The 18,068-nt window shown below is 46.0% G+C and overlaps 1 protein-coding gene and 1 pseudogene across 1 annotated transcript; both read right to left on the bottom strand.

The window, feature by feature from the left end:
• Nucleotides 1-604: 604 nt before the first annotated feature.
• Nucleotides 605-2,436, bottom strand: LOC100277070 (uncharacterized). The gene is made up of 4 exons (NM_001371587.1): nt 2,219-2,436; nt 2,012-2,106; nt 924-1,920; nt 605-840 (listed from the first exon to the last, which is right to left on the bottom strand). Exons 1-4 carry the CDS (start codon nt 2,309-2,311, stop codon nt 826-828), a joined length of 1,200 nt encoding a protein of 399 aa, NP_001358516.1. The 5' UTR covers nt 2,312-2,436; the 3' UTR covers nt 605-825.
• A 1,555-nt stretch (nt 2,437-3,991) lies between these two features.
• On the bottom strand, nt 3,992-17,410 carry LOC103640443 (stearoyl-[acyl-carrier-protein] 9-desaturase 2, chloroplastic-like; annotated as a pseudogene).
• Nucleotides 17,411-18,068: the final 658 nt, after the last annotated feature.

The following is an 18,068-nucleotide window of genomic DNA, read 5'->3' as shown; positions in this document are numbered from 1 at the left end:
CTTATTTGAGATTATTTTGGCAAAAAACTCACATCCATGGTTATGTAAATAGAAATTATAATATATAACATCCTTCTTTTCCCACCTCAAATAAACAAACAAGGGTATTGTTGTCTTTGTGAATAATCTATATTTATATAATCTAAACTACCAAACAACTACATGTAGATTATAATATATCTAGATTATAATCTGAATTATATAATTTAGATTATAATCCAGATATAATCTATAACCTCAAACAAACATGCCCTAAGGTCTTGTTCGTTTGTGTCGGATTGGTGGATAGGAACGATTACTAACCGGATTGCTTCTCTAATTTATATAAACTTTGATTAGCTGGAACGATTCCGTTTGCAATCCGACATAAACGAACAAGTCCTAAGTCTGATACATCTTTATTCATTAACCGTCGGCTGGGTCAGTGTATGTTGCAGACTTCATATGGTTTGTATGTGCAAGTGTCTGAAAAACAAATACGCTCGAATCATTTGCAGATTGTAGTTTGAATTGCAAGAATGAAGGTCGGTCGAAGTGTTGAAATTTTGAGCGATTCTGGTACTGCAGATGCTGGTACAAAATATTCCAAAAAAGAGAGGGTATATAACACGCACAAATACAAATTGATCATATTGACAAAAGAATAATATGAAATACTGCATCATATTGACAAGTGCCACAAAAAATATCATACTAGAATACTGATCTGGTGACCATGTAATGTTTTACAACATATGAAAGAAATGCAAACTGGTTTTCACTCTTGCATTCTACCCTCCTAGCGGGAGGAGAGGTGTGTCCACTGTTCAGTAGCAATCCACCATTTCATCCTGCAAAACCCTGCACATGATTTAACATCAGAACTCAGAAGATTATACCTGGAAGAGCTGGAATTGCAGTCAGATTGCTGAGACAAAGTTCACCTGCCCAAATCTGGTTCTGGTCCTCATAAACCCTCCCCTTGTCACCGGATCGGCCTCCTTGGCGCTGCAGTTCCAGTAAGCGCCCACCGTCCCCAGGATCGGCATGTCATCCGGGCTCGGGCTCGGGGACCTCGACCTCCTCGGCGTTGAGCTGGCCGACGATATCTTGATGTCCTCCACGGTGAGGTCCCCAAGGATCGGGCGGTCCTCCCGGCTGATCGGCGAGTAGGACCGGACGGAGTTGCTCTCGGGCGTCCCCGAGGAACCGAGCCACGTGGAGAGGCTGGCGTCCACGGAGGCCTCCTGCTTGCTCGGCGTGCTGGGGGTGTAGCCCGAGACCGCCGGCCTCTCCTCCTTCCTCTTGGCCGCTGGTGGCTCGGCGAGGAGGTCGTCCATCCGGTTCTCTTGCCCCACAGTGACGTTCTCCTTGTCCGAGGACTTGAGTGCAGCGGCAGCCCGGGGCTTGGGTTCCTTCCACCGGGCGAGGTTGAGATTCTCTACGGAGCCGAGCACCGCGGGGGCCTCCGCCGCCGGGGGCACGGCGGGCGCCACTACCTGGCCGAAGGAATCCTTGGATGTCTTGCCAAACGGAAGCAGGAAGAGCGACTCGCACGCATCCTCCTCGCTGCGTCCGATGCCGAGGAGGCCGTGCTCGTCTTCGTCCTCGTCGCCGTCGATCGCGCACTCATCAATCCCGTCTTCGTCTTCCTCCTCGTCGTCCTCGTCGCCTTCGAACTCGTCCTCCTCGGCGTCCTCGTAGTCGCTGTCGGTGTCGCTGCCGGCGCAGTTGCTGTACCTGTGGTTCAAGGGGAAGGCCTCGGACTTGGCACACTCCGGCACCAGCATCCACCCCTTCTCCCTGCTAGCCCCACCATCCTCCGGATCGGTTCCCTCGCCGTCGTCCTCCGGGATCGGGGCCGCCTCGAAGGTGGTGACGTTGGGGTCGAACGTCACCTTCTTCTTCACGACGGCTAGGCACATGCCGTCCGTGGAGTCCCTGAACAAGCACAACACAGATACGCCGGATGAAACGACGAGAGCGGCGGCTCATCTCGCCAGACTGAAACTGCAGCGACCCACCCACGAACCTCAACTCGAGGAGCGTCGCTAGGAGCGGCGCGGCGGCGGAGGCCGCGGCCTCCCCATCCACATCAACCTTCTTCGGCGTAACCCGCGGCACAGCCTGATCCGACATCACACGCAGATTCGATCAGATGATCCGATCCACCAACACTAGAACTCGATCGAGCAACGGGAGAAACAAAACAAATCACGGAGCGGGTCGACTCGGTTACCCGGGCGCGGCCGTTGGGGGACTGTGAAGGCGACCGCTTGCGGCGGCGGCGGCGCTCCTTGGCCCCCCCGAAGCAGCCAAGGAAGCAGCCCATCGGGAACCGCGAGCGACGGCGAGAGGCAGCACAAAGCGAGTGGGAGGGGAGCGCGGGGCAGTGGTGATTAGTGATGAGGAGGCGGCATCTGGGTCTGATGAGCGGGAAGGGGAGGAAAACTGGTGGTGGTGGGCTGGTGCCTGGTGGCGATGAAGCCGTTGGGGAAAAGGAGACGCGCCGCGACCCACGACTGGTAACGGTCAAGTTGACCCATCTGGCAAGTGACCGTTGGACGAACGGAAACCCGTGTGAGGGGCTCCCGCCAGAAAGGAATCCGAGGGCCACCATGAAAATGGGCTGGGCCTACCCCTATGTGGCCCATGGTTATGCGTGCACCACCAAACAACAGCGCAAACGCTGAGCGTAGACCTGGGCGGGGTCGGTCATCCGTCTAGCAGTGTTCACTCGTCCAGTCGTGCAAGTGCACAGAACTTCTACTCTGTCTTTACAGCCCCAAGCCCCCAACAACATCTCAAAACGAAAGTACAGGCATAGCGGCGTAAATTCAGATGCAGAGATGAAATTCTACAGGCCATTTTGTTAATACAATGTTCAACAGCAATCTGGGACACTAACTTGAATAACGGATGGTGGTAGCAAGGACTAAAAAAATGGAACATCCCATGTAAATACATCAAATACTACTAGGTGTGTGCTCATGCGTTGCTATGGTATAATTGCTTTGTTTAAATTAATAATTGTTTAAACATGTTCTAAATCTTTATAATAATTTATGCTCTATTTGAACTGTTGGTTGCGCTCAATATCAATACTTTAGGGGTAGTCAGATGCATGTACATTGTTACAGTTTCTATATATTACACAGATAAACTTTGTTTTAATAAAATATAAAATATATGTATTCTGTTGGTTAGGTGGATATGAATGTAGAGTCAACAACAAAGACTTGAACCCCACTTGTGCACAATTTTACCTTGTTTTTGTACAAAGTGGAAAAAGGAAGGGTGTGGAACTGTAGAAACTGGTGCTTTATATACAGTAGAGAAGTAGAGATTTAGAATAATTAGATTAGATTTTCTTCAGTTGGACCAAATCCATTTACTTGAACATAACCTTTATCTGGGTTAGGTCTAGTTTTGTATTATTATTATTTTCTCTTAGTGAAATATGTGTTAAGATTCATGAAGACAAAATAGCAATCTATAGAAGAGTACTTGTCGATCTCTAGACTGTACTGACACGGTTAACTGTTAAACCACATTTTCTGATACAGCGAGATAGCAACAACGTGTTTATACCACTCGATGAAACTATGAATCGTATGTCGCTTATCTGTTTGCAGGAAGCTAGTTATTTTGACATCGCAAAATTTCAAGCCATGTCCAGCCTTGGGATCTGGCAAATAGAACAGAACAAACTCCATGGCTCACAATTTTTTACAGATCTCAACAACTGAAATACACATACCGAAACACACTGCTAGCGACAACGTACAACATGTTCACCCCATGTTCAGACCCATGGACACAAGTTGTACATCAAGCAACAGACAAAACAAAGCTAGAACATAGATGAACATTGTCCTATCACTCTATGAGACGACACAAGGTAAAACAAATGCTCCTAGACCATTTGGTCAAAACCTGAACTATGTCCCATGACACACCAGGTGTTGTCGTCGCGATGCCTCTCAGGATGCATGATAGACTATGCTCCAATTCAAGCAGTCACAACCTGAACAACGTAAACGTCAAGCCTCTATGCGATCATGGAGAAGTGCTCAAATAGCTTGTCGTCCTGCCCGTCAAATCCATCATGTTAGCCAGAGCAACCACTGTACCATCAGGGTCGATCTCAAACAGCTTCTCCATGATCTTGGTGTACACAGTTTCATGTCGCTTCTCATTTGAGGTGATGATGCCACATATTTGTGTGAGCTTTAAGTCACCAAAGTCCTTAGCGTGATAAGCAGTGTTCCCTTGTGATATTATGATCGCGCGCTACTGGAAGGAGGTGTAAATGAAACCAAGATAAGGATTATTCTTGGTCCTATGATCCTGAAAAGGATGCAGTAAAGGAAATATATATTAGTCTACATAGTTATAATCAGTAGAATAGATTAAAAAACAAAGTGAACAAAAGAGAAACAACCAATGACCCAACTGAAATAGGACAACTGTTCAAAATTTTAGAACAATAGTTGCTGAAAAAATGGCAACATAGTGAGTTCATATCAAAAGAAATTCACCAATAACCAAACTCCAAACAACCCAAAATAAACACTTCAGAAGCATGAATGTACATGTTAAGACTCGATAAGTTAAATAGACAAGAAAAAATAGATAAAAAAGAGAGAATATATTACCATTCTAGAGCCAATAAGATATTGAATTATCTTCTCGGTTTGCCTCATATCTACCCTCCCTCCCAGTGAGCTACATATACTTGTTAAGTAGATCATCATGCCTATTCTCCTCAGCAGTCCATCCCTCGTCCAAACAGCCAAGCAGTGGGGCTTGCACCTGTCTCATCTCTAACACCATCAAGGGTGTTAAGCATAGTCTGGTATGTTGGAAGAGCTTCCTCAGTAATTATGTCTTGAACCAAATAAACAAAAATCATCAGGGGTCTCCTTGGCATGATCTCTGAACTCCTTAACTTCAACATGAAATCATTCAGATGCTAGGTCAGAGAGAAAATCCTGTGGCTGCCAATACTTCTCGACCGTAGCAACGCACGTGCTCAAGTTATATAATGCAAAAAAACACTAACTTCAATACTGACTTAGAACAAAAGAAACAGGACACTGACTGAAGAATGATGTGGCATACATAATTGAGAGCACCTAGAGGGGGGGGGTGAATAGGTGATCCTGTAAAACTTAAACTTATAGCCACAAAACTTGGTTAAGAGTGTTAGCACAATTATTGCCAAGTGGCTAGAGAGGAGCCAGAACACAATAACCACAAGAATTTAAGCACAGAGATGACACGGTGGTTATCCCGTGGTTCGGCCAAGTACAAAACTTGCCTACTCCACGTTGTGGCGTCCCAACGGACGAGAGTTGCACTCAACTCCTCTCAAGTGATCCAATGATCAACTTGAATACCACGGTGTTCTTCTTTCCTTTGATCTTTTCCCGTTTGCGAGGAATCTCCACAACTTGGAGTCTCTCGCCCTTACAATTGAGTTTCACAAAGAAGCACGGAGTAAGGGAGGAAAGCAACACACACAAAACCACAGCAAAATGCGCACACACACGGCCAAGAATCAAGCTCAAAAGACTATCTCGAAGTTCTCGCTAGAACAGAGCTCGAATCACTTAGAATGACAAACAAATGCGCAAAGACTGAGTGTGGATGATCAAGATTGCTCTAAGGTTGCTTGGTGTACTCCTCCATGCGCCAAGGGGTCCCTTTTATAGCCCCAAGGCAGCTAGGAGCCGTTGGGAACAAATCTGGAAGGCCATCTTTGCCTTCTGTCTCGTGGTGCACCGGACAGTCCGGTGCACACCGGACACTGTCCGGTGCCCGATTTGTTTCCATAAAAAGCTCATCCGACCGTTGCTTTCTGATGCAGATCTGCGCACCGTTGGCGCACCGGACATGTCCGGTGCACACCGGACAGTCCGGTGTACCTTTCCGACCGTTGGCTCGGCCACGTGTCGCGCGCCGATCGCGCGGCCGACCGTTGGCCCGGCCGACCGTTGGCTCACCGGACAGTCCGGTGCACACCGGACAGTCCGGTGAATTTTAGCCGAAGTCGCCGGAGAAAAACCCGAGAGCGGCTGGTTTGCTCCGCGCTGGTCTGGCGCACCGGACACTGTCCGGTGCACACCGGACAGTCCGGTGCCCCAGCCCGAAACAGCCTGTGTGCTGTACACAGCCAACAATCTCCTTTTTTCTTTCTCTCTGTTTCTAACACTTAGACAAATATATTAGTACACAAAACCAATGTACTAAGGCTTAGAAACATACCTTAACTTGTGATTTGCACTTTGTTCATCCATGGGCATATTTTCACATTTAAGCACTTGTGTTTGCACTCAATCACCAAAATACTTAGAAATGGCCCAAAGGCACATTTCCCTTTCAATCTCCCCCTTTTTGGTGATTTATGCCAACACAACATAAAGCAACTAGAACAAGTGCAAAATCACTACAAATAGAATTCAAATCTATTTTGATTCATATTTGGCATATATGGATCATCCTTTGCCACCACTTGGTTTGTTTTTGAAATCAAACCCAAATCTCTATCTCTAAGTCAAACACACATGTTGAAGCATAAAGAGAGTCATTCCAAAAGATATTAATCAAAGATTTCAAAAACTCCCCCTATTTCCCATAATCAACATTTCTCCCCACAAGAAGCCAACTTTTGACAAAAGAGACAATACAAGAGTTTTGACAAACCAAAAGCTCTATTCTACTATTTTCAAAATTTCTCAAGTGGTAGCTGATCCATTTATTGCTTTGGCCTTTATTTTCTCCCCCTTTGGCATCAAGCACCAAAACGGGATCAATCTTGGCCCTGTAACCCCATTGCCTCACCAAAAATCTTCAATTAAGAGCAATTGGCAATAAGAATTCATGAGATGGACTTGAAATAAGTTACCCTCTCATCGGAGTGCAGTGGAAGTCTTTCATGGTTCAAGTCCACCTTTTCCCTTTCAATTCTCCTTCGAGACTAAATCAAGCAAACTCAACGACACAGTTAGTCTCAAAGAGTCAAGTTGTAACACATCTCCCCCTAAACATGTGCATCACTTTGCAACGGACTTGTGAGGTCCAGGGAGTGTGTGTACAACTTGAGCACCAAAATAAGCAACAAAATGCAGAATGAACATGATCAAAGGCATAAACACATGTATGCTACAATTCAATCCAAGTTCCGCGAATCTAAGACATTTAGCTCACTGCGCAGCCTGCAAAAGGTCTTCTCATCTAGAGGCTTGGTAAAGATATCGGCTAGCTGGTTCTCGGTGCTAACATGAAACACTTCGATATCCCCCTTTTGCTGGTGGTCTCTCAAAAAGTGATGCCGGATGTCTATGTGCTTTGTGCGGCTGTGCTCAACAGGATTTTCCGCCATGCGGATAGCACTCTCATTATCACATAGGAGTGGGACTTTGCTCAGATTGTAGCCAAAGTCCCTGAGGGTTTGCCTCATCCAAAGTAGTTGCGCGCAACACTGTCCTGCGGCAACATACTCGGCCTCAGCAGTGGATAGGGCAACGGAGGTTTGTTTCTTAGAGTTCCATGACACCAGGGACCTTCCTAAGAATTGGCACGTCCCTGATGTACTCTTCCTATCGACCTTACATCCAGCATAATCGGAATCTGAATATCCAATCAAGTCAAAGGTAGACCCCTTTGGATACCAGATCCCGAAGCAAGGCGTAGCAACTAAATATCTAAGGATTCGCTTCACCGCCACTAAGTGACACTCCTTAGGATCGGATTGAAATCTAGCACACATGCATACGCTAAGCATAATATCCGGTCTACTAGCACATAAGTAGAGTAATGATCCTATCATTGACCGGTATGCTTTTTGATCAACGGACTTACCACCTTTGTTGAGGTCGGTGTGCCCGTCGGTTCCCATCGGCGTCTTTGCGGGCTTGGCGTCCTTCATCCCAAACCGCTTTAGCAGGTCCTGCGTGTACTTTGTTTGGGAGATGAAGGTACCGTCCTTGAGTTGCTTCACTTGAAACCCAAGGAAGTAGTTCAACTCGCCCATCATCGACATCTCGAATTTCTGCGTCATCACCCTGCTAAACTCTTCACAAGACTTTTTATTAGTTGAACCAAATATTATGTCATCGACATAAATTTGGCACACAAATAAATCACCATCACATGTCTTAGTGAAAAGAGTTGGATCGGCTTTCCCAACCTTGAAAGCATTAGCAATTAGAAAGTCTCTAAGGCATTCATACCATGCTCTTGGGGCTTGCTTAAGTCCATAGAGCGCCTTAGAGAGCTTACACACATGGTCGAGGTACCGCTCATCCTCGAAGCTAGGGGGTTGCTCCACGTACACCTCCTCCTTTATTGGCCCGTTGAGGAAAGCGCTCTTCACATCCATTTGGTACAACCTGAAAGAATGGTGAGCGGCATATGCTAGCAAGATACGAATGGACTCTAGCCTAGCCACAGGAGCAAAAGTCTCCTCAAAGTCCAAACCTGCGACTTGGGCATAACCTTTTGCCACAAGTCGAGCCTTGTTCCTCGTCACCACTCCGTGCTTGTCTTGTTTGTTGCGGAACACCCACTTGGTTCCCACAATATTTTGCTTAGGACGAGGCACCAGTGTCCAAACTTCATTCCTCTTGAAGTTATTGAGTTCCTCCTGCATGGCCAACACCCAGTCCGGATCTAGCAAGGCCTCTTCTACCCTGAAAGGCTCAATAGAAGAGACAAAGGAGTAATGTTCACAAAAATTAACTAATCGAGACCGAGTAGTTACTCCCTTGCTAATGTCACCCAGAATTTGGTCGACGGGATGATCCCTTTGAATCATCGCTCGAACTTGGGTTGGAGGTGCCGGTTGCGCTTCTTCCTCCATCACATGATCATCTTGTGCTCCCCCTTGATCACACACCTCCTGTTGATGAACCTGTTCATCGTCTTGAGTTGGGGGATGCACCTTAGTTGAGGAAGAAGGTTGATCTCGTTCATCTTGTTCCTGTGGCCGAACTTCTCCAATCGCCATGGTTCGTATAGCGGCCGTCGGAACATCTTCTTCATCTACATCATCACAATTAACAACTTGCTCTCTTGGAGAGCTATTAGTCTCATCAAATACAACGTCGCTAGAGACTTCAACCAAACCCGATGATTTGTTGAAGACTCTATACGCCTTTGTATTTGAGTCATAACCTAACAAAAACCCTTCTACGGCTTTGGGAGCAAACTTAGAATTTCTACCCTTCTTCACTAGAATGTAGCACTTGCTCCCAAATACACGAAAGTAAGATACATTGGGTTTGTTACCGGTTAGTAGCTCATATGACGTCTTCTTGAGGAGGCGATGAAGGTAGACCCTGTTGATGGCGTGGCAAGCCGTGTTCACGGCTTCCGTCCAAAAGCACTCGGGGGTCTTGAACTCTCCTAGCATCGTCCTCGCCATGTCGATGAGCGTCATGTTCTTCCTCTCTACCACACCATTTTGCTGTGGTGTGTAGGGAGCGGAGAACTCGTGCTTGATCCCTTCCTCTTCAAGGAACTCCTCCACTTGAAGGTTCTTGAACTCGGACCCGTTGTCGCTCCTTATCTTCTTCACCTTGAGCTCAAACTCATTTTGAGCTCTCCTGAGGAAGCGCTTGAGGGTCCCTTGGGTTTCAGACTTATCCTGCAAAAAGAACGCCCAAGTGAAGCGGGAAAAATCATCTACAATAACTAGACCATACTTACTCCCTCCTATGCTCAGATAGGCGACGGGTCCGAAGAGGTCCATATGTAGCAGCTCCAGAGGCCTTGATGTGGTCATCACATTCTTGCTGTGATATGCTCCTCCCACCTGTTTACCTGCTTGACAAGCTGCACAGGGTCTATCTTTTTCGAATTGAACGTTAGTCAAACCTATCACGTGTTCTCCCTTTAGAAGCTTGTGAAGGTTCTTCATCCCCACATGTGCTAAGCGGCGATGCCACAGCCAGCCCATGCTAGTCTTAGCTATTAAGCATGCATCTAGACCGACCTCTTCTTTTGCAAAATCAACTAAATAAAGTTTGCCGTCTAATACACCTTTAAAAGCTACTGAACCATCACTTCTTCTAAAGACAGACACATCTACATTTGTAAATAGACAGTTATATCCCATATTGCATAATTGACTAACAGATAGTAAATTATATCCTAGTGACTCAACTAAAAACACATTAGAAATTGAGTGCTCACTTGAGATTGCAATTTTACCTAACCCTTTTACCTTGCCTTGATTCCCATCACCGAATATAATTGAATCTTGGGAATCCTTATTCTTGACGTAGGAGGTGAACATCTTCTTCTCCCCCGTCATATGGTTTGTGCATCCGCTGTCTATAATCCAGCTTGAACCCCCGGATGCATAAACCTGCAAGGCAAATTTAGGCTTGGGTTTTAGGTACCCAACTCATGTTGGGTCCTGCAAGGTTAGCACATATATTCTTAGGGACCCAAATGCAAGTTTTATCTCCATTGCATCTTGCCCCTAACTTCCTAGCAATTACCTTCTTGCCCTTTCTACAAATAGCAAAGGGAGCATTGCAAGTATAATAAATGGTAGATGGTTCATTTGCTACTTTCCTAGGAGCATGAATAACATTCTTTTTAGGAACAACATTTTTCCTAGTAACATTTCTATCATACACATAAGAGGAACTAGGAGCAAACATGGCATGAGAATCATAAACATATGAATCAAAAGCATCATAACTTCTATTTGCATTTCTAGTATGTCTTCTATCATGATATAAAAAGGCATGGTTCCTTTTAGCGCTAGTAGCCATAGGGGCCTTCCCTTTCTCCTTGGCGGGAATGGGAGCCTTATGGCTTGTTAAGTTCTTGGCTTCCTTCTTGAAGCCAAGTCCATCCTTAATTGAGGGGTGTCTACCAACCGTGTAGGCATCCCTAGCAAATTTTAGTTTTTCAAAATCACTTTTGCTAGTCTTAAGTTGAGCATTAAGACTAGCCATTTCATCATTTAGTTTTGAAATTGAAACTAAGTGTTCACTACAAGCATTAACATCAAAATCCTTACACCTAGTGCAAATTGTAATATTTTCAACACAAGAGTTACTTGCTACTTCTAGTTTAGCAGTTAAAACATTAATTTCACCTTTTAAAGAAGAAATGGTTTCATTACAAGTAGAAAGTTCACAAGAAAGTATTCCATTTCTTTTAACTTCTAGAGCAAGTGAATTTTGTGCACTAACAAATTTATCATGTTCTTCATATAAAAGGTCTTCCTGTTTCTCTAAGATTCTATCTTTTTCATTTAAGGCATCAATCAACTCATTAATCTTAGCTATCTTAGTTCTATCCAATCCCTTGAATAAACTAGAGTAATCAATTTCATCCTCACTAGATTCATCATCACTAGAAGAATCATAAGTATTAGCATTTCGAGTGATTACCTTCTTTTCCCTTGCCATGAGGCAAGTGTGATGCTCGTTGGGGAAGAGGGATGACTTGTTGAAGGCGGTAGCGGCGAGTCCTTCGTTGTCGGAGTCGGACGAGGAGCAGTCCGAGTCCCACTCCTTGCCTAGATGCGCCTCACCCTTTGCCTTCTTGTAATTCTTCTTCTTTTCCCTCTTGTTTCCCTGTTCCTGGTCGCTATCATTATCGGGGCAGTTAGCGATAAAATGACCAATCTTACCGCACTTGAAGCATGAGCGCTTCCCCTTTGTCTTGGTCTTGCTTGGCTGCCCCTTGTGACCCTTTAATACCGTCTTGAAGCGTTTAATGATGAGAGCCATCTCTTCATCGTTAAGTCCGGCCGCCTCAATTTGTGCCACCTTGCTAGGTAGCGACTCCTTGCTCCTTGTTGCCTTTAGAGCAATGGGTTGAGATTCGTGGAGTGGACCGTTCAACGCGTCGTCGACGTATCTTGCCTCCTTGATCATCATCCGCCCGCTCACGAATTTTCCAAGTACTTCTTCGGGCGTCATCATCGTGTACCTGGGATTCTCACGAATATTGTTCACGAGATGAGGATCAAGAACGGTAAATGACCTGAGCATTAGGCGGACGACGTCGTGATCCGTCCAACGCGTGCTTCCGTAGCTCCTTATCTTGTTGATGAGGGTCTTGAGCCGGTTGTAAGTTTGAGTTGGCTCTTCTCCCCTTATCATGGCGAATCGTCCAAGCTCGCCCTCCACCAACTCCATCTTGGTGAGCATGGTGATGTCGTTCCCCTCGTGAGAGATCTTGAGGGTGTCCCATATCTGCTTGGCATTGTCCAAGCCGCTCACCTTATTGTACTCTTCCCTGCACAAGGATGCTAAGAGAACAGTAGTAGCTTGTGCATTTTTATGAATTTGTTCATTGATAAACAAAGGGCTGTCCGAGCTATCAAATTTCATTCCATTCTCTACAATCTCCCATATGCTTGGATGGAGAGAGAATAAATGACTACGCATTTTGTGACTCCAAAATCCGTAGTCCTCTCCATCAAAGTGTGGAGGTTTACCAAGAGGAATGGAGAGCAAATGCGAATTCGAACTATGTGGAATACGAGAATAATCAAATGAAAAGTTCGAATTAACTGTCTTCCTGTAGTCGTTGTCGTCGTCCTTTTGGGAAGAAGAGGACTCATCGCTGTCGTAGTAGACGATCTCCTTGATGCGTCTTGTCTTCTTCTTCTTCCCATCTTTTCGCTTGTGGCCCGAGCCCGAGTTGTTGGACTTGTCATCCCTTGGCCCGTTGACGAAAGACTCCTTCTCCTTGTCGTTGATCACAATTCCCTTCCCCTTAGGATCCATCTCTTCGGGCGGTTAGTCCCTTTCTTGAAGAGAACGGCTCCGATACCAATTGAGAGCACCTAGGGGGGGGGTGAATAGGTGATCCTGTAAAACTTAAACTTATAGCCACAAAACTTGGTTAAGAGTGTTAGCACAATTATTGCCAAGTGGCTAGAGAGGAGCCAGAACACAATAACCACAAGAATTTAAGCACAGAGATGACACGGTGGTTATCCCGTGGTTCGGCCAAGTACAAAACTTGCCTACTCCACGTTGTGGCGTCCCAACGGACGAGAGTTGCACTCAACTCCTCTCAAGTGATCCAATGATCAACTTGAATACCACGGTGTTCTTCTTTCCTTTGATCTTTTCCCGTTTGCGAGGAATCTCCACAACTTGGAGTCTCTCGCCCTTACAATTGAGTTTCACAAAGAAGCACGGAGTAAGGGAGGAAAGCAACACACACAAAACCACAGCAAAATGCGCACACACACGGCCAAGAATCGAGCTCAAAAGACTATCTCGAAGTTCTCACTAGAACAGAGCTCGAATCACTTAGAATGACAAACAAATGCGCAAAGACTGAGTGTGGATGATCAAGATTGCTCTAAGGTTGCTTGGTGTACTCCTCCATGCGCCAAGGGGTCCCTTTTATAGCCCCAAGGCAGCTAGGAGTCGTTGGGAACAAATCTGGAAGGCCATCTTTGCCTTCTGTCTCGTGGTGCACCGGACAGTCCGGTGCACACCGGACACTGTCCGGTGCCCGATTTGTTTCCATAAAAAGCTCATCCGACCGTTGCTTTCTGATGCAGATCTGCGCACCGTTGGCGCACCGGACAGTCCGGTGTACCTTTCCGACCGTTGGCTCGGCCACGTGTCGCGCGCCGATCGCGCGGCCGACCGTTAGCTCACCGGACAGCCCGGTGCACACCGGACAGTCCGGTGAATTTTAGCCGAAGTCGCCGGAGAAAAACCCGAGAGCGGCTGGTTTGCTCCGCGCTGGTCTGGCGCACCGGACACTGTCCGGTGCACACCGGACAGTCCGGTGCCCCAGCCCGAAACAGCCTGTGTGCTGTACACAGCCAACAATCTCCTTTTTTCTTTCTCTCTGTTTCTAACACTTAGACAAATATATTAGTACACAAAACCAATGTACTAAGGCTTAGAAACATACCTTAACTTGTGATTTGCACTTTGTTCATCCATGGGCATATTTTCACATTTAAGCACTTGTGTTTGCACTCAATCACCAAAATACTTAGAAATGGCCCAAAGGCACATTTCCCTTTCAATAATTACATACAATTTAGTATTGGTTCAAAAGTGCATAGTTTGTAGTAAATGAAATGTGGCCTCGAGAGCTATCAAATTTGTAGCTCTTCTATATTTGGACAAGAACCTAGTTCTGTTCTCTCACTGCTGCAGAAAATATTGCCCAAGATTCTAAATCAATGATGGATAAATGAGAACATGGCAAAGAAATAAATGCACGATATTAGCTCCCAAGGAAACCTATTTTATTTACATGGCCATATTTCTATATCTGGCAATGTCATAGAATTATTATTTATTGACAAAAGATAACGGTTCGGTAGTTAAAGAGTAAATCTCCTTTAGATTGAAGGTCTCCTAGTTCTGGTTAGATGGTTAAAAAATAGATACCTTGTTTCCCTTTCCTTCTACGTCCCTCTACTCTGCAAGAACTGTCCCATAGATGAGCTTCATATTTCCCACTCCATCTATGCCTGCACAAATTGATGACTTTGGCAAATTGACCAAGTATGTTTAGCAGACAATGTGTATTTAGTTAAGATACCAAAGTGATAAATCAATTGAATTGTTTGTCTCCCCTTAGCAACTGCTACAAATTACAGGGATACACTACTCACCTAGTCACACCATGGAAACTTGACGATCGGGAGCCAGCAGGTCACACCGTAGAAGTGGCGGCAGAAGCACCTACAGCACCCTTCGCTTCACTGTACCCTGCAACTATCCCAGGATTAATACGGTCGACAATGTCATCTGCAGGCTCATCCTTATTGACAATGGTGAGCACTTGAACTCTCTCATCCTCGTCGCTGCAGTATTCATTTCCACCAAAGTAACTAAAGCAGCCCTCTTGCCAGGGTTCTCATCATCTGCGAAGCCTTCAACTTCACTTCCATAGTCGACCTGCTCACACTTGGGTAACTTCTCCTCCTGTCGATCGCCACTGGATTGCCCTGCCTTTCCTGTGCCTGCATCCTTAGTTCCTGGCACTGCTGCACCGTGCGTCTCACAATTTCCCTGGCACTCCTGCACCGTGTGTCTCACAGTTTCCCTGGGTGCTCACATAGAAGATCGGGTATTTAAACGACTTAAGCATGAGAAACAGGACCGTGCTGCTGCTGAAAAAAATATTGATGAGATTCTTGGAGCGGAAGGACTTGTTGTCAGAATTGTTTCATTAGTGGATAAGAAGCTAGAGGTTAAACCTCGTTTTTTAGAAATTTTTCAAGAGGACATCTACCCTACAGGGTTCCCTTACAAGTCCAAGGTTGTTCTCTTGTTCCAGAAAATAGAAGGTGTGGAAGGTTGTTCTCATTGCAGAGTGCGAAAGAGAACTTGACTCCCTACAGGTGAATTTAGTGCAAGAGAAGCATCAGTCAATAAATTTAATTTGAAGAATCTTATTGAATAGCTCGAAGCTCAAACTGCTTCAGAAATGTCAGAAAAGGCAGAGGAGCATCTAGAAGTTACGAATAACTTGAAATCATTGGAGGAGAGAAATGAAACATTAGATGACATCTGCGAGAGCTTAAGTCTAGAACAACTTTCTAGTTGTACCCTTTTTCTATTTTACTTTCATAACAAGAAGTACAATAATATACAAGTGCACATCATATCGATGTAGTCATTTTAAACATTTCCTAAATATTAGATGCCTCAGGTTTAGGATTTACTTAATTAGGAAGAAGACCGACAGGGGAGTCCCCCACATATTTTTACATTAAATAATAAATATATAAAAAATATGTGCACAAAGGCATGATCAAGGTCCAAGAGAGAAAATGAAATACATTAGAAGCGATCTATCTAATTAGCTGAGAGGTTTAAATGTACAGACGTCTTTGCCTTAGGCAAGGATATTTCTTCTTTAAGCCAATATTTCAAGGTGGCAAGTGACGAAGTGTCATTATTGTCCAATGGAGTTTTCAGTAGATAGCAGAGCTAGGAAGAATATAAACGCCAATGGTAGTGACTGGTTAGGGTTTAGATCGATATGGTGGAATGATGAAGGAGACAGGCAGGTGATAATGGAGAGAACGACGATTCTCTGCCAGAAGATTAGGGCGAGACCAAGAGAAAGTTGTTGGGTCGTCTCTGCTAGAAGATCAACGACTCCAGATAACGATATTGTCACCTGAAAGTTGTTGGTAGAAGAGTGGATATGCCCTGGGACAATTTTTCCAGTTGCATCTTGATGGTTTTTAACATGAATTGATGAAAAAATAGAAGACATTACCAGACTCACCAGCCAGTTATAACAACACATTTTTTGACTAAATTTAGAATAAAGAAAAACTGAAAGAACCACAAAGAAATCAAATCTGAATTATGATTTTCTTTGCTCCGATTGACAAACAAATAGATCCTAAAGTCCCTACACCCTCAAAACTAAATGACCACTTGATTAAACACACAAAAAACCTGTAGCAATCATATATTCCAAACATTTAGCTAAACACATGCATATCACATTCAAAGCTAATAAAAAGAGGAACACTGAGCTTACCCTGGGTGAGAGATCAAATCTGATGACGTCCGTCCCGACTCCTAACAACAACATCAAAGAGTTATTCCTGACAAGAGCCTGCACGCACGCAATGCCAAATCAAATCAAGCACAATTTTTGCTGTGATGAAGAAACAAAACATAAGTGAAGCACACATACATTGCATGGTGGCCTGTACCGCCAGAGCGTGAGTCGCCACCTGACTCCGTCGATGGTGGGGCATGTCCAGGAAGAGGGGGAGGAGTTGGCAGAGTAGAACCTCCCTCCAGTGGGACGAGCAGCAGTGGGCCCGCTTGGCGGGGTGATGGTGGTGGGAAGGGGACGGAGGGGAGGAAGGGGAAGGTACGAGATCGTCACTAAAGATGGAGGAGGACCTTTTGTCGCTCTCAGATCCCATTGTGGTGTCCTTGCTGCTCCCAGATCCCATCGCGCCGGGGGGAAGAGCGAGGTTGCATATGGGTTGGGGATGTCGCCGGGGGGCCGACGCTGTCGAGGGGGTCCATGTCCGGGAATATGGGGAGGAGGTGGCAGAGCAGAACCTCCCGTGATGGGGAGCACCAGGCCCGCTTGGTCGGGTGATGGTGGTGGGAAGGGTACGGAGGGGATGAAGGGGAACGTACGAGCTCGTCGTCGAAGATGGAGGAGGACCGCTTGCCTCCTCCCATATCCCATCGCGGTGGCCTTGCTGCTCCCTAATCCCATCGCGCAGTGGGGGCGCAGATGGGTGATCCCATCGCGGTGGCGCGCAGTGGGGTTGAGCAGGAGGCGAGGCCACGACGGAGGTCACGACGTGCGTGGCGGAGATCCGCGGGCGAGGTGAGCCGGGCGGGTCGCTGATGGTGGGGCGAGGCTGGCCAGAGGCGAGCATCGCGTCGATTGCGGGGGCGAGGAACACAGCCGCGCCTTCCATCGACAGCGTGGGCGAGCGTGATGCGGTGTCGCGGGTGGAGGGGGTGACTTTCCATAGGCGAGAAGAGACGGGCGGGGGCACGCGAATCACGGGTGCGGTGTCGCGGGTGTGGAGGCAGAACTGGTGCACGGGGTGTGGACGCCTACACTACAGGCTTATAGAGTAGTAGAGATTGACAAAATCGATCTGCATCATGCACATGGAATTAGTGTCGTTCGATTCTAATATCATTTACATTATTATCACATTGATCGTTACTCTGCCAAAAAAAACTCAGAATGCTGTTGCTATCCAAAATTAAACCAAATAAAGGCATTATTTCTCTGCTTCCTCAACCCTGTCTACCTAATTTATCCAGTGATTGTGACCCTTTCTAGGTCTTTGATGTCACTCCCAGTTAAGGCCAACTAAAAATGCCGACCGCTGCTTATCACCAGTTCAACAATCATTGCAAAATGCGCTTCCTTGCGTCTAGGGGTGGGCATTTTAAAACCGAAAACCGAACCCGAACCCGAACCGAACCCGAATAGACCGAATTGTAGGTCTATTCGGGTTTTTGGGTTCGGGTTCGGTTCCTATATGTGCTATATTTCGGGGTATGGGTTCGGGTTCGGTTCCTAACCTTTAAAACCCGAATAGACCTAATAACCCGAAATAT

This window comes from Zea mays, chromosome 9 (genome assembly GCF_902167145.1).
Source record: "Zea mays cultivar B73 chromosome 9, Zm-B73-REFERENCE-NAM-5.0, whole genome shotgun sequence".
NCBI lineage: Eukaryota > Viridiplantae > Streptophyta > Magnoliopsida > Poales > Poaceae > Zea > Zea mays.
This window is presented reverse-complemented; position numbering and strand designations above follow the sequence as displayed.

Coding starts and splice junctions, on each gene's coding strand:
- LOC100277070 (NM_001371587.1), bottom strand. CDS start 2,311: ATGGGCTGCTTCCTTGGCTGCTTCGGGGGGGCCAAGGAGCGCCGCCGC. Junction 2,107..2,218: donor CCCCCAACGGCCGCGCCCGG/GTAACCGAGTCG, acceptor ATGTCGGATCAG/GCTGTGCCGCGGGTTACGCC. Junction 1,921..2,011: donor GCGACGCTCCTCGAGTTGAG/GTTCGTGGGTGG, acceptor GTGCTTGTTCAG/GGACTCCACGGACGGCATGT.